Genomic DNA, 25,758 nt, shown 5'->3' with positions numbered 1-25,758 from the left:
TTCTTATCTCGTGTAGCTGCATAAACTAAGCAAATCTGCGTTAATTTTTAATGTTTTTGTGGAGCGACACACATTAAGTTTTCTTTTTGCACGTCCAGTGTGTGCGTGATTGTACATATGTGATTATATACAGTACATTTGATGCTATCCAGCACATTGATGATGGCATGTCACTGCCCCCCCACCCCTGTTTCAATTCTCTGACCTTTGTGAGTCATGCCTTGCATGCAGCACACATGCATCATACATCATACTAAAGGAAGCACCTGCTGCCAACGATCAACAGCACTCGGCAGAGAAAATGAGAGATAAGTGCGTGAAAAGATGGCTCCTTCAATGAACATGTATAGAAAACCACATTTTGCGTGAATTTTGCATTCCTTGCTTTTCTGCTGTAGTTTTAATTCTAAACCCTCACCTCACTATTTACAATGAAGACACTCTAATACACAATAAGGTGTTGTGTTTTTTTGTTAAACCAGTTAAGTGAACCTCAGCTGTTTGCATGACAAATCTGGTGATTATCTACAACACCAGTGTGTCATAATGGTTTAACACAGAGGCAACATTGGTTTATTGGGAATGTGATTGGTTTGTGTCTATTTCAAAGGGAGGCAAATTAGACGTGCCTGTTCTTCTGCGGCCTATTTACAATTATGTAATTATATGATTATAATTACACAGCTGTTCATTTGTAACCAAGTGAATTGTAATGGTGTATTTTGGAGTGTGCATGTGTGTGTACGTGTTTTGTTTGTGTACTAGCAGGAAGTTTACACCATTTAAAGCAGAACTAAGTCACTTGCGCTTAGATGGATGGATGGATGGATGGATGGATGGATGGATAGATAGATAGATAGATAGATAGATAGATAGATGGATAGATGGATATTTGTGTGTGTGCTGCCTGATGGAACCCTGGGTTGTGAGTGTGTTCGCGTGCCAGTTGCCGCGATGACAGTGTGTGATTGCTGTGTGCTGCTGCTGAGCTGTCACTGCATGGAGTTGCTCCGTTCCTAAGAGAAATGTCTTCTCTGCCCTTTTGTTGCTGGCTCCGCCATGATATAAGTTTTAGAAAAGTGAACTTGTAGACAACCGTGTGCAGCCACTTGGCTGGTCATAATCGTTTGCATTAGTTTGTATTGGGCTGCCGTAAAGCAGTACATCTTGCCACCGGATCGGAGGCAGGGAAAGTGCAAGTGCACTTTTCTGGCCAGAGACAGCAGGGAGAGATGAAAGACCCCCCAATCACCCCATAAACACTTGTATTACCCTCACAGGGACTACGAGAAGGATTTATTAAGGTGAAAAAGTTACTTAGTTCTGCTTTAATACACCATTTGACCCTCCGATTACAAACCCACTTCCTTAACCACTAGGTCACCACTCATTGTATTGTATTTTATCTTCTTCACTGGACTAGTATTTGGGTGTATTTTGGGTATTCTGTGTGTTGCCTTTGTTTGTCTTTTTTCTTGCACTTTATCTGATCTGTAATGACAGTAAATTTCCCCACTGTGGGATCAATACAGTTACTCTACTTTACATCCATACTGTTGAGCGTGGACTACAGGTTGTATGTGTATGAACAAAAGAACAGATTGTTCATTAAACTGTACCTGTATTTAATCCAAAACTTGTTCTCATCCACTGCTAATACCCCAAACACACTGCCAAAGTGACATTTCTGCTGTTCTCACGCATTGAATGTTGTGCCAAAACAATGCAGATGTTGATATTTTCACATCCACGGAAACACACGAAGACGGCCAAAAATCGGAGCGACCGCATATCGCAGGGAACACGGTTAACGGAGCAGGACGAAAAATGGCATCAAAGCATAACACTGTCTGGTCTGGCGAAGAAACACAAGAAATCACAGTCAGAATGAAGTAAAAAAATTTAAGTCACAAAAAGTCACATGACCGTTTGTCAAGAAACCCATTGAATTATGGTGAAGCTACTAACAAATGTAAACCTTTGTGAGTAAATTCTCCAGTTTTTCGGCTGAAATACCTTTGGTTTATTCATCTATGAGGCCTATACTATGTCTTTATCAGTGATTTTCCTCCCCAGCAGCTTTGACATGAAATATAGGAAAGATCTGCTTCAGATACATGTTCTTTCAAAGGTACAGTATGTATCACCCTGGATGTCCAAATAATAGCTACGGTTTTTTGGTATATGGCCGAAAATGAACTCTAAACATGACGTTTTTGATAAAAGGCACTTTTTCAAATTATTTTTGACAATCGCTGGACTGAGAACATGACCGCTATCCTGATTACTAGCTACATTAAAGTGATTTTGCACAATAATGCAATCATAAATGTATTGGCTCACATGGCAGATACTGGATGTATTACAGCTCCAAAATTAAGGCTTTTCTTCATCCAGACATTAGGAACTTATTAGTGACTTCCTCTCACAAAAGTCCCTCCCTCTTTTGTGTATTTTGATATCCTGTTAAAGATAAACACGGACATATGGAAATATTCATAGAGAAAGGCTCTATTGTAGCATGTACTGTATGTTCTGGGTTAGTAATGCTTGGACTCGCTCAAGCATCACTTAAATCTTTATGGAGTCGTCAATCCTTCAGCCGTGATAAAACTATTGTGCATTGTGCACAAAGACAGACCACGTTAACCTACTTATACCTGTAGAATGATTCATTCAAAGTGAAATCTGCAATTCAAAAATTCAACCTGTTATTACTCTGGTGTTCCTCAATGTCAATACAGTCACATTTCACATCATTCACCACTATGAACCAGCCATGTGCGTGAAGTCGTGTGTAATACGCTAATGTGTTGTGCAAGCAAAGAGGAAATCTTTAAAGCTGTTGTTACAGCATCAAACTCTCTGACATTAGAAGATGCCGGCTTAAGCATGCAACAGTCCCGCTTTAAAAGCAAATAACCATAAACTCCGGTCCCGTGGGCTTTAAAAAAAAATCTGTAAAAGCTTTCCAACTAATTTATGTGTGCAACACTCACCAGCTGACTGTGACAATGAGTCTTAAAAGCACTTTGGCAATTGGCAAATAAAAATAAAGTAGCCCGAGCCTGTAAAATCTGGACCATCTGATCACACTCAAAAAATTAAAGTCGTTCTGTTGCGTTCCGCTGAGGTTTTTGTTCACACAAAAGCTGCTGCCTTGTGAATGACTCAGACGTTTTGCTTCACAGCCAATTTTTCTTCCATATGTCACCTGAGTGGGCGTGGCACTGCCCCCCCTCACCTGTCCTGTCCCCGGTGCTTTATGTACGTTCTACATGTGGGAACAGGCACGCAGATGTCTTTGGGTTGACCCTTCTGTCTTTGCTGGAGTTCATCCATGATGTCCTGCCGTGATTCATGCTCGTGTCACATTCCTGAGCTGCCACGCTCATGCAAAGACACATTTTGCCCAAACTTTTTCCTCTCCGCTCTTTGGTAGTATTTCTTAGCTCGAGCTAATTACAACCACTTGCAATACAATCCCTTGAAAACTTTTTATTCAATTTTTGAGTCAAGTGTTTCTCTTGATGCTAATGTGTGTGTACAGTGTCTTTCTGCGCACTAATGCTTCCTGGGGGGAGAACTGGTCTGTTCACTTCATGCTCTTAATGCGTCTTCACTTTCCGTAGATTTGGCACCTCAGCTTTCACCTCTGGCTTCTTGCAACTGGTATAATTAGCAAAGTTTTCCTTTGTGTTGCTTGCTTCATTGATATTTTGGCTGGCCTCCCACACTATTTGTAGTCTGTCAGTGTTAATGAGTGCGTGTGTGTGTGTGTGTGTATGAAAGCACACGGCTGCAAGGAGACATCACACACCAACTGCTCTCTTCGCAGCTTTAACACTCCATTAGATAATTAAGGCAGATGGGGTGTTTTTGTAACATTTCAAATGAGACATTATCAATAATTAGCATCAGAAGGAAATAAGTGTTTTGTAAAGTTGTTAAGGACAAAGAGAAGTGTTTTTACCTCTTCTCTGAGACACAAAATGATTTCTTTCTCTCTCTTTCTTTCTCTCTTATAGGCAGGAGCTTTGCAAGGAAAAGACAAGAGGCCCGTTCAAGGAGAAAAACCTTTCCAAAGCATCATGTGATCTGTGTTTTCCAGAAGAAAAAAGAAAAGAAAAACAAGAGCTCAGAAGTAAATGAGGGAATCTGGGAGCCTGTGAACGCATCATAACCATTGGCACCCCTATCACCACTATCTTTGATCAAAGTCAGTTATTCTTGACTCAACTTGCCCTCCGTCTTACTCTCCCTCTTCATCTGGGAGATAAGGAATGGCCGTGTTTCTCTCCAACGCCTCTTGCAAATAAGGCCTTTTAGCCCGTTTCACAATAGCAGAGAAAGGAAGGATAAAATGCTCTGGAGTCCCCCTTTATTCTTCTGCCTCGTGTCTCTTTTTTCATCTTTGTTTCCCTAGTAACTCAACCCTCAACACACACATTCACTGAACCGAAAGGATTTTTTTTGTTCTGGTGACATCTACAGCAGCCATTGTAAAGGACAGCCCTTTCAACTTCAAGTAGATTTTTACAAACTTTGCCTGGCAGGCTTTTGGAATATGCATCCTCACGGGGGATTAATTCGCTGTGGGAATCCATACTGACTGCTCCGTGGCTTGGTTACCTCTTATTTAGGGGGATTCCTCCCTGTCGGCCTAGTTTGTGAGTGGAGGTGGACTGAGCCACCATGGCTGGGAAGGGTAACCACCAGGTGCCAGGCCCCCACCTCAATGGCTTTCCAATGCCCACCTACTCCTACTTTTTTCCCCACATGTTGGGGAGCCTGTCGCCTCCAGCCCTGCCAGGACTGCCCATCAGTGGGTACAGCACTCCATCTCCAGCCAGTGAGTACACTGACTGTTCACATTCACCACTGTGTTTCTGTGAAGGCGGATTTGTTTCTTGATGTGTGGAATAATGCCGTAGCCTGGCTGTCAGAGCAAGATGGATTATGAATGTTTGGAGGGGAAAAACGCTTTACCTGCTTTGCTTATGTAGCATTTCATGTAGTTTACGCGACTGTGCAACATGCTGCTGTGTTTGTGTTTTCAGTGCATGCCCGTATAAGCGTGCCATGCACACAGATATATTTGTATTGTCATGAGAACAGGCTTAGGGAACCTCTGCCTAGCTGTAATGACTTTATATCCAGTGGAATGTGTGTGTTTGGTCGTCTGTGTAAAAGGAAGTGAGGAACACTTACTGTCCTGCTCAGTTGTTCTTACTTCCTCAATTCCAGAAAGGCTACAAATTCCTCTTGTTAAACGTGCAGTGCAACTTACAAACGTCCACTGCTAAGTTTGTTGACTGAAAAAAGTCGTCGTTTTCCTCTACCTAGATCTTTTTAGGTGACGATAGCAAGATTATATGACTATTGATATTTTCGTTCACATTGGACGAAATCCAATCAGAATCAAGTTTCTTTTTTAAGGGTATCCAATCAAATCTAAGGAGGGACAAGTCAGTAAGTGGTCAAACAGGAAGTACGCTGATTAGGGGTGTGAAAAAAAATTGATTTCACGATATATCGCGATTTTTTGGGTGCCAATTTTAAATCGATTTTATTTTTTATTTTTTAAATCAATTTAAAAAATCAGAAAATAGATATTTTTCTTATTGTATTTTTGTGTGTATTTTCTACTGCTGGAGACATTTCTCAGCAGCCTAACTACTGGGAATGTTGACCAGGTCCTGTTCCTCCACTCCAGTAGATGGCTCCGTAGATATAATAATAATAATAAATAGGATGTTTTGAAGCAAATAGTTTTGACTCAATTTGTCCTCTGAATGAACAATATCTTCTGATGAACATATACAGCAACTTGATTTTTCATCTCCACGTTTAATTTTGATATTAACTGGGTCGAATATCGCAATATATCGCGATAATATTGTGTCGTGACCCAAGTATTGTGATACGTATCGCATCGCAACATCCTTGCCAATACTCACCCCTAACGCTGATTGTGTTTGCGGACATAAGACGGTTCATGTGTTCCGTGTGTGTTTACAATTATTAATACCATCCCATATCGGGTTGATGAATGGTAGTTTAATCTTTAAAAATGCGAAAACTGTTGTGCTTTGTACTTTGGACGACTATATCTGTAATAGATTTAGTCGACCAAAGTCTTAATGTCATATATTTTACTAAGACTAGTGTTTTCGTCAACAAGCCAGCTCTCCCAGCGTGTTCCAATGAGGAGCATATTTTCTGCTACCGGTGGACAGACGTTTCCTGTCTGCATGCACAGCCAGGTACACCACAGTTTCCTGACGTGCACACGTGCACACTCCCACAGTGTACACACAATCTTTGCACTTTGTGCTGCCTCACTTTCTCTCCCTGTCTCACCGCATCACATGCAGATAACTGCAGGGAGGATTAACACATTCTCGTGCCCCACACACACACACACACACACATGCTCAGGTGCACACATTTAGACTTCCTTCTCCCACTGTGTGTACTTACAGTCACAGTCTCTCTTTTTCATTACCCACTTACTGCACCAGATTGTTTTGGTCTTTTTCTCTGAGAAAATGGAAAAGGCGTTGTGGAGACTATGATTAAAACTTAAACGGAGGATGTACAGAATATCAGATTAAGGATAAGAGAGCTGAGTGTAACGTCCTTGATAGATTTCAGACATTGTCGAGCTTGCAGTGCTGGAAAAAAGCACATAAAGGGACAAGCAAACTATGCTAAGTGCATACTTGAACTTCTTTTTAAATGCCCTGGCTGTCATTCAGATAGGTTGTCTTGTGCAATTTGAAGTTATGACTAAATATAAAAAATATGGCAGCTTAGCTTCTTTCTTTTGCAGTTGTGACTCGCCTTTAATCAGTTTCATTTGTCATTTTCAATCAAATACTTTGAACAACACCTTACAGTATTCAGAATAGTTAGAAATTAGTGGGTAGTTTCTTTTACCTCACGTTGACTGGTGACATGTGGCACAATGAGTGTTTAAATAACAGCCAGCAGGATGTCGGCATGCCCGCGTTTCAAATTCCTCGTAATGAGTTTGCCAACGTTTCTGCAACAAAAAGCATGATTTGAATTCTCAAAAGGCGAATAAAACAAACATACAAAAGGAAACCGCATCATTTTCACAATTTCTGAGGATTTTTTACGTCAGGTTGGGTTAATGTAGCAGTTGCTTGCACTAGGAGAGCACAAGACTCCAAGACACAGGCATTTCCTGAGAAGCTTTTGTTCTGAAAAGGTCCATTTTTCAGGGGTTGGAAACTCCTTAAAGCTGATATCCTGAGAAACGTCTCCATGTCCCGCCCTAAACAGCTTCACTTCCTCCTACTGCCTCTCCCATACTATCAGAAGTCATGCCTTTACTTTTCTGCACGCCCGTCGCGGAACATAAGGTGGCATCAGTTCGCATTGATATAGGTCTATGAGTCATATTTACCTGTTTGCTGTTGTGACGCGCGGCCTTGTTTCCGTGCACTGTTCCACATTCACTTTGATTGACAGCCTCAAAAACAGGAAGTCAAAGCCTATTGGCTGGTCGCACCGGCAGTAGACCATAGTAAAACACTAGTTAGGTGCTTTTTCGCATTTAAAAAGAATCACACATAAACATTGATTTCTCAGAAATTCCGGATATCAGCCTTAATGTTCTCAAGGTCTGCAGTCCTGCATGTTTTTAATGTCTCTCTGCTTTAATACACTTCACTGTAAGGACAGGCGTTCACAGTGGGGCCACAAAAAAGTGTTTGTTTGATTGGAGGGCCACATTATCAACACTGATGTCAACCTTTAGAATAATGAGCAATCTGAGCATTAATACAGGAAAGAACAGTTTTTAGAGTAATTTTATGTGTTTTTATGTTTTTATGTTTGGTGCATTTCTGTTGTCCTTTTGTGTATTTTTCCTGTAAAACTTGTTTTTTGTAGTCATATTGTGTATTTGTGCTGTCATTTAGCATTTTTTTGAGTCATTTTTGTGTATTTCTGTTGACGTTTTGGATGTTTGTTAGTAAGTAAGTAAGTAACAGTTTATTAATATAGCATCCTTCAAGAGCAGAAACATCACAACAATCAGAGAAATATGTCACAGATAGGGTAGTATTATGGGTTTGCAGAGTCATTTTTCATGTTTTAATTGTCTTTTTGTGTACTTTTGTTGTCATTTTCCATAATTTTGTACACATTTCTGAGTACATTTGTGTATTACTGTTGTCGTTTTGTTACTTTTTGCAGTAGTTTTTGACTATTTTCTGTGGTTTTCTTTTGTCTGTGACTGTATTTCCCTGCAATGTTGTCGTTTTTTGTATTTTTTAATGTATTCTTGCTTTTGTTTTGTGTATTTTTCTGTCATTTTGTACATTTACTTTGGGAGCCGCATGAAATTAGACCGAAACGGTGTGGCCCCCGGGCTCCCAGTTGCCTATGTCTGGTGTACTGTATGACTTTGATCACTGCGACCCTCAGGTTCTCAGGTTTCTCAGCTGACTGCTTGTTCGTTGTTAACTCTGCTGTGTTTACAGTCGTACCATGTGACCAGACACCCAAGGTGTGTTTGTTACATAAACCGCTGCCTTCATTTAGTTTTATTCCTCGTGCAGGACTTTACGACCCTTTCTGCTGTCTGGGTAAACCGTAGACGTAAAAGAGTGTTGTTGACAGTTTGTGAAGTGGATAATGTTAATTAAACAATCACGAGGCCAGGCCCTGCCATGCTGAACTCATTTGCCATCAAACCCTTGCTCAGTGGACCTCCTCTTTTGTCTGTCTTTTTTCCCTCTGGCCTCTCTCCTCCACCACTTTCACAGAGCTGTCCAGCTCTTCTGCCTCAGCCTCCTTTTGGAAAACCACAATAGACCAATTATTTGGACTAAGCAGAGCAGAAGGGTCAACGTAGGCCTCCAACTAATGCCTCTGCCCCTTCAGCTCCACCCTCCTGGATTACATCTTCCCATCGCATTATCTGAAAATCATCAGGTTAGCTTATGAGCCGGAGCAGATCAGTTGTAGATATCGATGTTACATTTATCGCCTGGAGCTGTGTCAGTTCGTTGAATATGATTACCATGGCCTGATCAGACGTACCCACAAACTGAAAGTTGTATCGAAAACAATCAAATACTGATCACTTGTGTTTCTGGCAATACTGCTAGATTTGAGTCTTCTTATTGCTAAAGCTGTTGCCCATGATAATTGTTTATTAGATGAAATTATATGCCTCATGGATCAATGAATCAAACATCACTAACTAAAAAAGAAAGAAAGAAAAAGGTTAAAATTACCACTTGAACTTTTGTTTTCATCTCCACCGGAAACTCTTCGTTTGTTGACATTTTTACGCATTGCATGGTGCCGTGATTTCTTGTTTGTCTTTGCCAGAGAAGGGTGACAGGGATTCGCTGGACACCATTTTTGTTCTAGTTTGATTCCAGTATCCCCTTTGATATCAGAATAAAGTAAAATACACTTCTATGTGTGGCGGTTTGCACTCTTGCGTCGTGTTAGGTTTTTAATCAAGATTACGTCACTTTGGCCAATACAGCATTTATTGGCAAGATCTGGCATGAAATAACATCAGTTAGTCCTTGCTTCTGCACAAATATACACACATCTTACACTGAAAATAGAAAAATCAACATAAATCACCCGTTATGATAAGTTTAAAGTAAATAATAAAAAAAAAAAACGGAGCTACTCACCAGAAGACAGTGTGGTCAGAACTACAGCTGTCTTCCGAGTGCACGTCCCATGTTCACAGCGGTGAGGCATTCAATGACACTGGGATAAACATGTTTTAATGCAATGTGTGCATATTGATGGCAAGTGACTTATACCTTTTTTTTTTTAACTCTGTTACATATGCACCTGTCTTTGCGATTCAACATCCCACAATGCAATGCAGTAAATATCAACAAAATACACTTTCAATTTCTGTTTGTTTTTGGAGTAAATGATGCTCGATTCATTGATCCAAGAAGCATACGTTATGGTTTTATTGAATGAATAAAAAAAAGATCTGTGGTAGCTGCTTTAAGCCTGCTGCTTTTGGCCACCACCACTAATGATGCGCTGTGGCATCGGTAAAGTGTTATGAGAGATCGTAATGAATGGTGTCAGCCTGCTACCTGCTGCCACAGACGACTAATTGGCTTTCCCCGCAGAGAGTTCTTGTTTCAGCAGCCTCATTAATTGGTTGATACAAGGGCAACTCCTACCAAGAGCATCATGTCATACGCGTTTAGCACGGGTTCAAGTACCATTCATGAGTTCACGTTTTGACCAACGGAGAAATATGAACGAGCGTTTTTATACTTGGGGTGGGGGGGGGGGGGGGGTGTCATCTGCATAATCCCATTAAACGGCTCGTGGTGGAATGCACTGGCCGTGTGTAAATATGAATATGCTAATGATGAAGACAGTGTGTCTAAGAGGTGGTGTGTGAGAGTGTGTTTGTGTGTGTGTTGGTCATTGGACAGACTGGTGATTCCTCTGACATGGTGGTCTGCAGGAATTAGGAGGAGGTGGCGTGTCGATGCGCTCTCTGGGTGGCAGAAGCACATTAAACTAGTTGAGAATCGCACACTCGCACACATCGACAGCTTCTCTGGAGAGTTTGCTGTCATTATTGGAAAGTCATTTGAGGGGTGCCGATACCCTGATGGCATAGAGGCCGGCCTATTAAACATGCAGTGTAAAACCCATCTCGCATCACGGTGTATCATTTGTACACTCCAGCTTAATGACCTTCTTGATTAACTGTTTAATCCCAGGAGGCAGAACAAATTGAGCATCAGGACTGTCATACACTCACATTTGAAAAGATGTGAATGTGTTCTTTGAGAGGCTGAGCACATACCGTTGATAAGTACCAAACCAGATTAAATGTCATATGGATTTGCAAAGAAGCTGGTTTTGATGGCTCTCGTCCGTCCTTTGTATGTTTTCCCAACTAAACCATTTTATGTCTTTATTTTGATCAACAGGGGACTGGACCTAGATAAGCAAACTGCTTCTCTCGTCTCCTTTTTCGGCATGTACAAAAAAAAAAAAAAGTGAATGTAACCATGTCGGAAATAAACTCAATAAATAAAAAAATAAATAAATCATATTTCATTGCTTGCTTTGTTATTAATGCGGTTAAATACTAAATTGAAGCCGAAAATATTAGTAATATAGCTTTCCGGCACTTTTCCGACCACATAGTGAACTGGAGTGCATTTGTAAGGACATAGACCAGTGGTTCCCAAACTTTGGGGCCACGAAAAAATAAAAAAAAAATGTTTTCTTTCCCTTCAAAGAACTACAGTTAGGTCCATATACTGTATGGACCTAACTGTAAATTACTGTTTTCAATGTATTTTGTTATTTTTGTTATTTTATGTGTTTTTTGCATTATGAGTCATACTTTTTAAAAACTTTTCTCAATAAAGATTAAAAAGTGATTACCCCCTGATTACAAAAGACATTTGTTTTAGGTGGTCAATGAAAAATAATACTGGAATAATAATAACACTTTAATCCTAATAATAACTTCCAGGGATGAGACAAGTTTCCTTGAAAATTTGTTCAAATAATTCCCATTTTCTGTGCTTTATTGCTCTTTTTTGTGTTATATCATTCAGAGATGAAGGTTGTACAGCAAGTCAATTGCTTTCAAAATGGCACTGCTGCACGTAACATTGAGCTTCTGTGGTATTTCAAAAATGAAGCCATGCTGTTTAAACGACGGCTCAAAAGACGTAAAGGTAAATGAGTTTTGAAATGTGAAAACAGAAAGGCACACGCTATAAAACATGTCTCGTAGTAAATACTGCAGCATAGATAACGTAAATGTCTCTTTGTGGGGTTTTTCATCATTTACTCCCCCCCAACCCCTGTCGGTAAACATAATATTTATGGTATGAAGCTAATTTATACTTTCTTTGACCTTTCATACAAAGACAGTCACTGTGTTATCTGTTTCTCCCCAAACAGTACTTCATTTTTAATATTGTCATGTTCGTTTACGGAAGCAAAGAGGCTGCAGAAATATTCTTTAACATTTTCAAAGCCTGGGCATGTGTCTAGTTCTGTTTTGTGAATTGAAATCTGACACACTCATCCACCAGCTTCACCTTCATACCTTTTTACTTTAATCTTTGCTGTATAAAGGGCACATGTAAATGAGCTGTTGGACCAACACGACAGCAGCAGAATGCTGAGCTCAGGCAGTCGGCACTGAATGAAAAGTGATGTTAAGTTTATGAGACTGCATTCAAACTCTGGTGGTTGTGTTGAATACAGCACTGAAATATAATATTAAATTAAAATGATCAGTGATTAAAAGTAGACCAGCTCATATTGGAATGAATAATGCTACTAATATAACCTTAATTTACTGAAAAACAAATCTGTAGAAATGCAATCTTTTTTGTACAAATGTGACAGTAGTTAGATTCCCAAAGGAATGTGTAGACATTCTTGCTAGAGGTGGTGTGTGCAATTGCAAAGGACCCCATGAGCCATTAGAGGGCCACAAAGCTGAGTCCTCTGGGCAATTTAATGAATGAGGAACCTTTCCATGCAGTTTGGTGAGCTGGAAACACCCGCTTCATACCTAAAACCGGTATACAGTTTTGTTTTAATGTAGATTTTGCTACAGGAGAACAACACTCAGCAGTAATGCACAAAAAAAGAGAGCAAAAGATCGTAATTTTTAATTCCTATAACGCGGAAATAAGTCCTGGTGGAGGTGCAAACAAAACGCTACCTTATCCACCATAAGAAACCACCACACCACTCAGTATGCAGCATTTAAAGCTAGAAATCAAGCTAATGCTAAAGCTACAGCTTTAGCATTAGCATTAGAGCCATTGGGCTGCTGTTGCAAACTTGTATTACTACTATTATGGAATTATTCTACAATATTCACTCATAATGACAGTAAAATAGACCATCCTAAGTCAATTTACTGCAGTAATTCCTCTCTCTAGCACGCATACGTCTCGCTGAGGTCGGCCTCAGATTGTGCGTCAGCATTCTATTCCTAATGCGTCATTTTGTGTGTTTTACTTATAAAATTGTAGAACTGTAAAATGTCACTTCCATGAAGCTGTTTTTGTGCTGGGGCTCTTTTGGCTATGCTGCTGAAAATACATTTATGATCATGAACTGTCTCTCTTTTTTTTTTGTCCACGCATAATAAGCTATTTAGTGGTAGTATATTGTTTTTTGTTGTTGTTGTGATATTGCCATATTCCTATCAGATTTAAGTAAATACTCGACTACGGATATGGAGATATTTATACTAATTGAATGATCCGAGCTAAATAAAGGTTATTATAAGCTGTCGAGAGGCCGAGCATCTTTAATCCATCGTCCAAACATCGGCTAAACGCCGATGCAACTTCATTCATCGTGCCGACGTCGACGAGATGTGTGCTATCTGGGATCTTTATCTTTATTTTTCTTTATCCTCTATCCTTTATTTATCCCTTATCTTTATATTTGTCACTATTATTATTATTAAGTCAAATTCCATGTGCTGTTTTTTTTTTTTTAACTGTGCTCGGCAAAATAAACCTTTCTGATTCTGATTCTGGTTATTCTAAGATGCAGATCCCACAGGCAATGACTTTCCTTCATTGAGAGTGTCTATAATGTTTAAAGGAAACGTGCTACTTTGGCTAAACATAAGGGAGGGTGCTGATTTCAGTATTCTCTCTGTGTCATTCTGTTTTCGTATTTCCCACAACTCTCCTTTTCTCCCCATAGGCTTTCACAGAGCTATCATTGCTGTGCTGCATATTTACTCACAGCCTGGGTTTTTTTTTTACTCGTTGGGGCCCCACAACTAAATTCCTGCCCACAATACTTGATCCTAGCCCCAGGATTTATCCCCCAGTGACTTGGCAAGAGAGATCCACTCCTTTACAGTAACTCCCTACCCCGCCCCTCTTTTTAATATTCTTCTTCAACTTTCTTTTCTTTTTTTTCTTTCCTTCTCTAACATTTCTTCTAACAGACGCTTATGCAAATGCACAGTTGTCTTCCCATAATCCTGCGGTTGGCTCAATTTCCCAAACGCTACACACATTTGTGCATGCAGAAAGCGTCACACGCTATTAAAATCCAAGAATGCATGCTATCTCTCGTAAACATTCTCACAGTTTGGCACAAACAGGGAAGCAATGCATGCACATGGGTACACACTTGCAGACTAATATAGAGCACTCCTCACTGCCGAATGGAAGTTATATTTTGAACACCAAGCGCTTCAAGCTGTATTTGGGCCAAAACAACTTCAAAACCAGCAGGCTGTCGCCAGGAGCCGTGCAGCGCTCAGTTGGGTAAACACTGGCATAATCTAAATCTCTCTGATTTGCCAGTGCAAGCATCTTTATTTCTGCTCTTCTTCAAAGGCCCCTCAAGGAAGTCAAGACAAGGGTAAAGCGATAAGAACTCCCTTTTTTTCTCTCTCACTCATGATGCCTCTCGTATTCTTTCCTTCAACCTACTCTTGAAATGACCCTTTCCCTTTTATCTTTTTAACACACACACACACACACACACACACACACACACACACACACACACACACACACACGCACACACACACCTATCTTTCCATGCCCTTTTGGAAATACCCATAGCATAGAGCCATAATTCACACTGCCGCATGCATCCAAATGTCAATGACTCTCTTGCAGGCATCATTCCTCTATTGTTCCCTGATAAGCAGTAGAAATGACAGCATCGGTAAAATATAGGGCAGTTATCTAATGGAGGAGAGGAGGAGGGAAGGAGAGTTGGGTGGATATATCCTGCACCGCTCAGAAACTGATTGAATTATCAAGCAGAGCTTTGCTTGTCGTCCAAGGAGGTTTCGGAGGGAAAGCCCTTTTCTCAGAAGCTAATGAGCTTTTTCAGCCCGGCACAATGGCAAGCAGTGTTGCGCAAAAAAAGGGCTAAGAGAGCCTCACTGGGCCACAGCTTATGGGGCCACCAGCTCTCCTGGCACCTTGCATAGGAGCCTCTGGCCACACTTAACCTCAAGTCTGTCTGTTAGCATTAGAAAACCTCCTCAGTGGGAGAACAATGCACTTGTGACATTAGAGACATATAGCCGGGGTTTAGCGTAGCATAGGCAAGCTAATGCAAAATGAATTGTCCAGTGTTATGATGGTCATTAGCATTCCAGAGGTTCATGGACGGCAGTGCTTATTGCGGCTCTCACCTCAGTGTTACCTCTCGTAGTTCTTTACTGTTAGAACTTTTTACTTTACTTTGTGGCTCTTTGTTTCTACTATTGTAATCTAAGATGAAAATTACACAGTTCAAGTAATAAAGATGTATTTGTGCTACAATGTGAATTTTAAAGCTAAAGGAAGGTTTTTTCATTTGTTTTGTCTGTTTCAGTTCTTTTAAGTCAACCACGCGACAGTTCTGGGGCGTTAGCATCAAACAACATTGCAAATTTTAAAATCAGACAACTGTTTAATTATATTTTTAATAATATGTAGGAAATGTGAGGTAAATTAAGTTGAAATGTCACATGTCATTATTGTGGAATATAAATATTTAACCAAAAGTTCCTTCTCACTAAATTGCCCTTAGGAGGTTTCATGTAAATGCAGATCAAACATACTGTACATCGCAGTTTCCAGACATTAAAGGTGCAGTCTGCAACTCTTATAAAAGTGACTTTTTGTCATATTTTCTAAAGCTGTCACTAAGTAAGGACAGCTTTACATGAAACTAGTAGTTTGTGTGATGAAAAACAGGCTCATTGAGCCCCCCCTGCTGCTCCTGCTGCCTTTGGCAGAATGCCAGAATGCACTGCGACCGAGTAAAAAGAACCAATCAGAGCCAGGATTGTGTTTGATGAACTGTCTGACAGCTGTTGCTCACAGTCCCCGCCCCTTTTCCAGAGCTAGAGTGTATGGTCTGGAGGAGTAGAAGATGGAATTTGTGACTTTTCTGCTTGAAAGGTAATTACTGCTGCTTGATTTACATTATGTTTGATTTGTAATTGTTACAATAGAACTCTGTAGTGCATGTGTTGTTCATGTGAGCGCAACAGATTCCGTGTGGGCTGCTCGAGGTCACACTGTGTTGTTACTGCTGCTGCTGAGGTGTGTGCACATTGAGAGAAAGAAGTGCTGCAGTAATATGCTTTTAACAGAGCATGTTATATTACTGTGATGTTGCTGTCTGACTAACGTTAGCTTGTTAGCTCCTCTGAGGGAGGGACTTTGGAAAGTTTGGAGGCAGGCCAAGAGAGCAGCGGGGACGGAGGGATCTGAAAGTTGCGGACTGCACCTTTAACCCAAACAAGCGGGTGAATGTGTTAGAACTTTGTAAAAAGGCATGTTTTTTTAATAATAATAAGAAAATATTTCAAAATGCAAAAAAAAAAAAAATGGTTAGCCCCCCTGATGTAAAATTTTGGATTATTTCACCATTTATGTTGTAATAAAAAGGGTTGGTACACTTGGTTTTGAAGAGGGAGCAGCCAGACACGTACCACTAATGGGTGCTAACATGCTAACTAGCCACCTGTGGCGCTACGGCTGCTGTTACACGGTGGCTTTTCTCATCTTCCACAATCCCCGTATCAAATCAGAAAATCTATACTTTCTGTGTTGCAATATGATTTATTTTGATGTGAAGTCTTTGAAAACATGTGCTGTGTATTTTGGCATAAACGGCCCACTGTGACTCAATAAAAATGACGCTTACAAAACTGACAGCACAGGTGAATAATCAGGTTTAACCCTCATTCTGTAACATCACTGTGGAAAACTAAGCTGTGTTGACAGATTTATCTGATCTCGAAGGAATTGCATCATTTCTTCACAAAGCAAGCTATGAAACATGCTGTCACATCTTATCTCTGTTTTTAATTTATTAATAAACCCTTTTATTTTGATCTTTTCCCATAAATTTCAATAATAAGCACTTTTAATTAGTTGTAAATTATGTACTTGAAATATTATTCTAGATGTTCTTTATATGGGTTGGGTTATTGATCATTTTTTTATTATTACTAGAAGAACTTTGTCTGCGTCTGTAGTCTTGTACTATTTTATGAAAGTGTAATCTTAGTAGAGATTATAGAGACATAGAAAGGTTTAATTGAATGACACAACAATGTTTGTGCATCTAAATGTATTAAGAACATGCCATTTTTCTAGTTAGTTATTGGTAGAAGCTATTGAGAATTATGTGCAATAATTATAGGGCGTGGCAAAAAATGTATTTAATCGATTTATCAAATTTGTAATTAAAAATATTTTTATTTTGCAAATTCAAGGTTTTTTTTTTTTTTTTTAATTTTTTTTTAATTAATTAATTAATTAATTTTTTTACCTCAGTTTTTTCTAACTTTTTCGCGTTCCATCCTTGTGGGTTAAATTAGAACGATGTGAGCCCGCCCCCTCTTTGTTTACATGCGTTTACCCTTTGAGTAGGCTATATGTGTGCCACAGGCATGTTTAATTTAAGCTACTGTGAAGTTGCTGTTACATTTATGCTTAAACCTGGGTTAAAGCTTGAAACTGTTGAACGACAGAGCCTCATTTACTTTTTATTTTGGGATTGCTATTTGCATTTTAACTCTTGCGGACAATCGCAGCAATAAAGTTGCACTTTTGACAATATATCTGCAGTCCTTTTTTAAGTGCATTTTTTTTTTACGCAAAATTATTTAGTTAAGTAATTTTAATAAATTCACACGACTAGTTTTAATTCTAAAGGTATTTTCCGTGAAAGGACAACGTAATACACTTTCACTTGTTTTTTCATATTTTTTCTTTCATTGTTCACCATTCTTTGATAACTGTTATCTTCCATTTAGATCTGCACCTTTCTTTTTCCTTTTCATCCGTAGAAAGCAGCTGTTCACCAGCAGCCGGCCTGTGATTACTGTTAACAGCCACCTGAACTGGCTCTCAGCATTTTTTAGCCTCCCTCACTCTCTGTCACCAAAACACTCGTACACGCACATGCAGACTTGTTTCCTTTTAACATAGCGACATAAAAAAAAAAAACAGCTTTACAGTCCATTCGACACTGATCTCTAAAAAGCAGCAGCTCACTTTGCTTTAATTTGTGATCGTAGTTTTACATGTGTGCACTAGGAATGATATATTTTATTCAACAAGAGATGAAAGGAAAATCACATGTGGAAAAGAGCCAGTTGTAGTAGGGCTTGAATGTTTAATATTGAGGATTACTCTTTTAATATTCTCTTTGTGGTTGTAGATTGCATTAAGCTGTTGAGGACTTTCTGTGCTATTTTCAGAGCGAGTTGTAAAAGTAGTGCACTGGCTTTGACTGATCAACCAAAATAAAATGTTCTTTCTTTCTTCAACACTTTCTTTGTACTAACATCAGCGATTCATTTGTAAATCATCAGGTCCTGGAGCTTCACTTCTTGGCTTAAAAAAAGCCCTTTTTTGGCCATTTTCTACTGTCTTTAGCGATGACAGAGAAACTTACCTTTCCTCTTTCTTCCATTCGCACTGTCTACATTAAATTTTGTGTTTCCAATTAAATTTCCAGTGATTTCAACTTTAAAAAACACAGCTGTCTAAATATAATACTTCAAAATTTAACGAAACACCTAAAAGTGAAAAAGAGGTTGGAATTTTATTTATTTATTTATTTATTTATTTAAATGAGGTGCTGGATCCAATCAAATAAGTGCCGGTCAAAATCTGGGAGGTGCCGGATTCTGCTCCGGCAGGCCCAAATTAAGCTCTGACTAACATTATAATCATGCTTGTTTAAGTTAAAAAAAAAAAAAGAAACCAGGTCAAAATCCAGTCAGTCCAAATCCCCAGAGAAAGCAAGTGGCCTTTTCTGTTGAAGCTAATGCGATACATTACACACTGTGATAAAAACCTAGATTTATATCATTTCAAACTGGCAGTGTAGCATTTTAATATCCCATTTTAGTTCTCACACTAAGGAAATACAGTTCGGTCAAATAAATAACATTTGTCCCCCAGCAAGATTATCTGGGAAACATTTTCACGGCGATAATAAAAAAAGCTCATGAAGGTCACGAAAGAACAAAAAGATTCAAAGTGGTGACAGAATAACTGTAGATTATTTGTTTGCATACTTTCTTTTCTATCTTTGCAGTATCTCCAGTATTTCTGTGAATGTGACATTTGATCCTCAAAGAATCGTACGTTAGAATTCCAGGAATTATGTGAAATGTAACATTATTCAAACAAATTAAAGGCCATCACTCCCCATAAAGGATTCTCTCAAACAAGTAATCTCCTAATGCCGAACCCTTAAGTAGGGTTTCAAGCAAAGAAAGACATTCATAACTACTTTTTCCTTTAATAATGAATCTCCTGGAGGTCCAAACATTAATTTATAAAAATGTAATGGGAGAATTATGCTAAAGCATGACCTGAAGAAAACAGAAGGTGCTTGACTCAGCCAGGGATTTAATCCACCTAAGGACTGCTGGAAAACAAATGACTTCCAAGCCAGACCGGAGTAATCAATCTTGCATTGTTTATACATTCATTTGGAGATTACTGTCAAAGGTTTAGGTTACACAACAGAAGTTCCTTGATCCTTTTTATGTTTTTTTTCTTTTTCTATGAATTGATTCATAAGTAAAGTGAAACTATTCTCAGTAAGTCACAGAAGCTGTATATTAATTGGCTAATACTCGGAGGGCATCTCCCTCATAGGAGTCAGACGGGCCAGTCGTGACTGATTACAAAGACGGAGATAAAGCGACACTACATACCGAAGGTCAAACCCAAGACCTTGGTCCCTGACCCAGAGATCCTGCTAATCGTTCATGCTTTGAAAACTGGAGACGGGTTTTTAAATGAGAGTTAACGGCAGGGAGAAAAAGATGAAGCGAGGAAGAGAGTGAAAGAGGCAAGCGAATGGCCACTGTCGGCATCCTAAATCACAGCAGGCGCAGACATGCCCCTCAACAGGAATCAGGAGCAGATTCACACTTCCCACTAATGACCACTGACTTCCTAAAACACCCGCTGCCAGAACGAGGTATGGGTTGCTTGGCAATAATAAGCAGTGGTAAAACATTTCAGCTTCTGCAAATCCACATCTCATTCTGAACCCTGGTGTGTATGTTTTAGGATCATACAGATACATTTCAGAAAAACTTGTGCTAAAATCTCTGTATGCTGTGAACAGAGAGAAGGAGAGCTACAGAAGATGAGGTCAACTGCTGCTCGAGATGGGGTTTCGCTGATTCAATGTTTACTCACCAAACATACAGTATTTCCTGTAAGCATTTGGACAGTCCCTCAGCTTCTCCCTCTCCTGTTTGTCTATTTCGACTCATCCGCTGAACATTTTCCTACAAATATTGAGAGGCTAATGGCGCGTTCACGCCAAATGCGTCGAAAACGGCAGGTTCACAATATATGGTGGACGCGCTTCTAGGGAGCGTCTGAGGTCCCGCTGTGCGTCCCACGCCTCCTGTGTGGCACGTTTTGAAGCTTTTCGCGCGGCGGACGCTTTTGGCGTATCAAAATAATGAGAAGTATCAGAATAATGAGAAGAACAAAAAACAAACACTAACCGGAGGCGGAGGTAGATGGACAGTCTCTTCTGAAAGAGACTCTCGTCCGAGCACAGCTCTGGTGAATCCAGAAACGGCGCCGAGGCGCAAATAAAACCATGCCACTCTCTAGAAAATGTAGAGCTGATGAACGGGGGTTGGAGGCGGCGTATTCAGCAAGGAACTCCAAACTTTTCTCCATTCAACCACACTTCTCTGTAGCCCTCTAACATCACAGTGCACACACTGAATCACACCAAAATACAGCCTTCTCAACTCAAAGTTCCCCACCACTTCACAGTCACTGGGTGAATTATCAACTTAACTGATCGCCACAATATCATCCATTGTATGAAAACCACCGGCAATAGAGAAGCCCCTCCCCTCGACGCGCGTCCCGGGCATCTTTGACACTGGTGACAAGCGTCTGTATTCAATGAGCACAAGCGTCCAACTATGCGCGCGAGGCACGATTTTGATGTCCGAAACGCGTTTGGTGTGAACGTACCATTAAATCCTGATTCACATATTCATCCAAGATAGTGAAACTTGTGTATTTTTTTGAGCATCCCAATGGTTTTTTTCTCACTCTGGGTTAACTACAGCGCTCTAGCTTCGAGCAGTCTTAGAAGTATGTGTGAGTCCACACAACCTTAAATGACTAGTAGTGCTTCTGGGTTTTGCATTCCATGCAGGCTTTGTAGTTCCCTCTTCTGATCTGACACTGAGGAATCATGCTCTGCATATCTTTAATGCCATTCATCTGTTAGGAGACTGTCTCAGTCTTGTGAGCTTTGCAAGTCAGTCAAACTTTTTCTGACAGCTTTGACAAAGCTTTGCTTTTGTAGGAATTTGATCAGTTTCATTTGTAACTTTTTGTCGGGAAAGCCTCAGGTGTTGTGTTTCAGGACTTTGAGATGTCAGTAGAATGACATTGTTCGCTCAACATCTCAAACAATCACACAGACATACAGACACACACTCGCACACACACGCACGCACTAAGGGAAGAAGGTCGCTCCTCCCTCCGCATACTTCAAAGCTAGCTGTCCCAAGAGGAACTTCAAACGCTGGGGAGTCCATTAAAAGACAAAAATTATTTTCTGTAAGGTCGTGATTTATTTGATAGAAAAATGAAACCGCTAACCCACAGACATTACTCTCCTCTCTAGAGCCGGCTTTACCAGGCACAACCCAAATTGCTACCAGGTGGGAATCCTCTTAAGAGCATAGCCTCTCAGGCTGAGGAGCCAAAGAACTACTCTCGTCTTCCAGCCTCCTTTTGACTGTTTTGGTCTTTACCCTTGCTATTTTTCTTCATTTGCAAAAAATGTATGATTAGGTAAACACAAAAAAATCCTTTTGGCATTCCTACGCTTACAGTACATCAATGGTAAGCTGACTGTAGCACCTGGGTTATTTCTAGTCCTTGCAGAGCAGCCAAAAGGATGAAAACAAGCTTGTTTGTAAGAGACGGTGACCACCAAGTCGCAGACTGGTGTTGTGACACAATCCATGACCCGACGAAAGCTTCTAATGCTGTTTATCCAATGTTTTCCTGTTATTTTGGCTGTTTCTTGTAAGGGAATCACAAGCCTGATAAATTCACAAATCAGGTTGCTTGTTAAAGATCTGTCCACACCATACACTCGTTTTCAGAGTTTGCAGGCCAACAGTCTCACTATCTGTGATATATAAATCTGTTTAGTCTTTGATAATTCAGATATATGTATATAGGAGTGTCTACAGGTACCTGTGTTGGTCTTCTCCTCCAGTTATTTCACTTCCTTGGGCCCCTGACTAGGCCTCCAAACAGAGGAAAACAGTGCACTTTATTGGGACTCATGTCAGAGCTCTCCTGGATTTATGGCCAACAGACTGTGTTTATCACTCAGTCGATAGAGGAGGATAGTAAGAAGCAGGAAGGGAGAAGAAAAACAGGGGACTGAAGAGAGTATTCCCGTCCTTTATTTGCATACAGAGCTCTAACAAACTGGAACTAGCATCATTTACTGGTCTTGAATCATTGACTGGGCACTGATAACGTCAGCCAACCTTGTTTTAGAAACATTCCAAGATTGTTGAAAAGCAACAACACGTTTTTGTTAGTTTTTTAAAAGCTGAAATACTGATGGTGACAACCAAAGTGTAGAAACATTAACATTCTCCATGGAAACTATTGGTAAACCCGACTTTTTGTTGCTGGAATATTGATCTGCTTATGACTTCGACTTGTTTGCGACGTGAAATACTCAGCGCAGCTTGTGCTGATTAGTTTAAAGGACACATGGAAACAACTTATCACTATATTAGACTATTGGATTGAGTTCTGGTGGCTGCATAGGCCTTTGGAGTACAGGGGACTCATTGTCATGCTCAAAAATAAAGCTTGAAACTATTCAACCTTTGAACATGGGGCGTTATCATACTAGTAGATAAACTGTACTCAACATTTTCTTACAGTTTAAAACATTTCCCTCTGTGATATTAAGGAGAAACTTCTTGTCATAAAGTAAGAATGCAGTGTTTTTCTGCTGTTCAATCACTAATAAGAGAATACTTAAATAATGCTGAGAAAAACCTTTTTTTTTTAATCAAACCTTGTTTATCAACTGTTTCATTCAACTTGTTTAACACAGTTGAACCATGAGAACAAGGCTGGCTGTGGAAGGAGCACAGCGATGGACCTCTAAGATACCCCGAACAACGCTGATATCTTGGATAAAGATCTTATTGACAGGAACTATTTATTCTCAGGGGAGAGATTACAGGCATTTTCTTTCCTACCTCCTTATACCTCCCCCTCGCCATCTTCTGTCTCTGTCAACTGCGAAAACAAATTGTGGAGGACAGAGTTTCTCCAAAGGCTGTAAGTAAAAAAAAAAAAAAAGGAAGAGATGAAAACAGGGGAGCAGGAAGGCAGGTTAACAGAGTCATTAAAACATGATGATTTAGTTGGTTTGATTTAGTGTTCTGTTGCGTCTTCCTGGCATCTTGGGTTATTCTCCTGTGGACTGGAGGAGAAAGAATTTTCTTTTGCCTCTTAACATCCTTCCTTCCTGCCCCTGAGGAGTTCCCCTTAGCGTGGCTTCACCTTCTGCCTCTCTCCTCTCCCTCCTCCACAAACCTTCCCCTACCCACATACATTCAGATCCATGTCTTTTGAGTCGTCAGTTATCATGTTCACTCTGATTTCAACACAGGAAAAGCAACACTGGTCACAGTTACAATTCAAAATTAGTTATTCTGAATTCAATTATTCAAAACTAAAGTGTTCTGCTTTGTGTTTACATGGAAATAGTAATTCCGAATTGAGGTTTACATGGAAAACCCTTTATTCGATTCCACTTTAGGCCTGGGGGTTGGGAAGGTTCTGGATGGACGGGGGACTATTGGGAAAAACACACAACAAACCTTTTCTTTTCGGCTACAACATAAAAGACCACATGATTAGAACTGTTTTTACTTTTATTTTGATTGTAGTTTTGAAGCAGGAGCTCGACAATAACACTCGGTTTCACTTTCGTCCGCTAAGCAGGAGAAGGGAGATAGAAGATGTACTTTGGCCAATCAAAGCCAGCGGTTAATGCAACAGCTGTTCTACCTCCACTATACAGGACGTTGAGTGAAAGATTAACTTTATAATGATCCGCGCATCGTAAGTGAAGCTCTGGTGCTTCATGGCCCAATGAAACCTGTTCCATTTGCCGACGTCCGTGTGTGTAATAAGTTTTTGTGTCTGTGTGAATGTTTTTTTTCTTCTTTTCATAACATTCATGTCATAGAAGCCTCTTATTAAATAAATAGTATTGGCTGGAGTCTTGGCGGCCGTCTTGGACTATGTCGCCACCAGCGTGTCATCAAGACAAGATGCACAGAACAACTGTAATTAACTTAAAGCGGAATTAAGTGTTTACAAGATAGAGGAATTATTGAATTCTGAATTAAAATTGGAATAAACCAGCCAGCTAATTCGGATTTAGGTTTAATTCGGAATCACATTTGCATTGGGAATAAAGAGTTTACAAGGTCAGTTATAAGAGTATTTAACTTTTATTCTGAAATAAAGAGGAATTAAAGCTCCCATGTAAACGTCACATTCTTAATACTGATTTTAATACTGATTTCTGCCTAATTTGAGTCACACATGGCCAATCATCTATTAATAGCTTTTCACCTACCTAATGATGTTTGCTCTGTTGGAGGCGGTACTCCCTGTATCACCATCAGGAATTGGATCATGCTCCATCATGATTGGATTTGGCCCTTAATACACGCAAAGCTCATAGATTTACACCCCTCCTGCTGCCTCAAAAAAGCAACCCTGAGGCCTCAAGCTGCCCGTACACATCTCCACGACTGCATAGAAACACTACACTATCCCCTTCTGTATCACCTTTGTTGCCCTTATATCTATTAAACAGAATAGAAATCCTCAAAGATCCAGGACAGTAAGTATAGCTGTAATCCCTTCATGGTTGATCTTCTTCTTCCTTGTTAAATATCTTCTCTACCTTTTGATTTTTTTTCACCCTAAAGCCCTGAATCAGAGAGACCCTCTCACCCCATCACTCCCCCGTCTTGTCTGGCCCGCAGGCCGTCCCAGTTCACAAACCTGGTGAATAATTAATGCTGGCAGGCCGAGTTGATTAAAATAACACATTGGGTGTCCTTCATTGGGAAGAGGCATAGCTCAGCTGTGTGGCTACTATAGCCATCACAGTGGGGGACTTATTCTTCATATTAACTTGCATTAAAATTTAATGGGTGCATGACGATAAGAGGCTGTTGCGAAAAGTTATTGGCTAACGTATTATTTCACAGCAGTGTGTTATGGACAGTCCAAACCTATTAGAAGCGGAATTTTAGCGGCAGGAGCATTGTTGATAGGAGAGTTTTATTTTCTTACATTTGAGTTAGAGGAATGTTGTCAAAGTAGTTTCTTTCTTCATCTATGACCTTGGTGTCCGTTTTTGTTCAACAGTAAATCCGTTGCTGTTCGTTTGGCCGCTCAGCTTTGATTCCCTACAATAAAGGTCCTTTTACGCATGGATTCAACTCTTCAGTTCATAAGAACTAGTTGAAGAAATGGACGGGACCACTTAGTGTGGCCCAGTGAATGAGCGCGCAGCTTAATAAGACAGGTTCCCTCTTCAAATGTTCTCTCACACTGGCAGCAGCAGGTTGCTCTGTGTGTGATATTGTTGAGCGGTGGCTCA

The 25,758-nt window shown here is 40.0% G+C and overlaps 1 protein-coding gene across 6 annotated transcripts in view; it reads left to right on the top strand.

The window, feature by feature from the left end:
* Nucleotides 1–25,758, top strand: part of raraa (retinoic acid receptor, alpha a) — a 181,907-nt gene that overhangs the window by 74,714 nt on the left and 81,435 nt on the right. For all 6 annotated transcript variants that reach the window (XM_028475405.1, XM_028475406.1, XM_028475403.1 and 3 more), the window contains one exon: nucleotides 4,029–4,852. In XM_028475405.1, the coding sequence (XP_028331206.1) occupies nucleotides 4,696–4,852 (157 nt within the window). In that variant the 5' untranslated portion in view covers nucleotides 4,029–4,695. The remainder of the gene's footprint in view (nucleotides 1–4,028; nucleotides 4,853–25,758) is intronic.

Source organism: Gouania willdenowi, chromosome 19, assembly GCF_900634775.1.
Source record: "Gouania willdenowi chromosome 19, fGouWil2.1, whole genome shotgun sequence".
NCBI classification, from domain to species: Eukaryota; Metazoa; Chordata; class Actinopteri; order Blenniiformes; family Gobiesocidae; genus Gouania; species Gouania willdenowi.
Note: the sequence above shows the minus strand (reverse complement) of the source record. Positions and strands in the feature narration are given on the sequence as shown.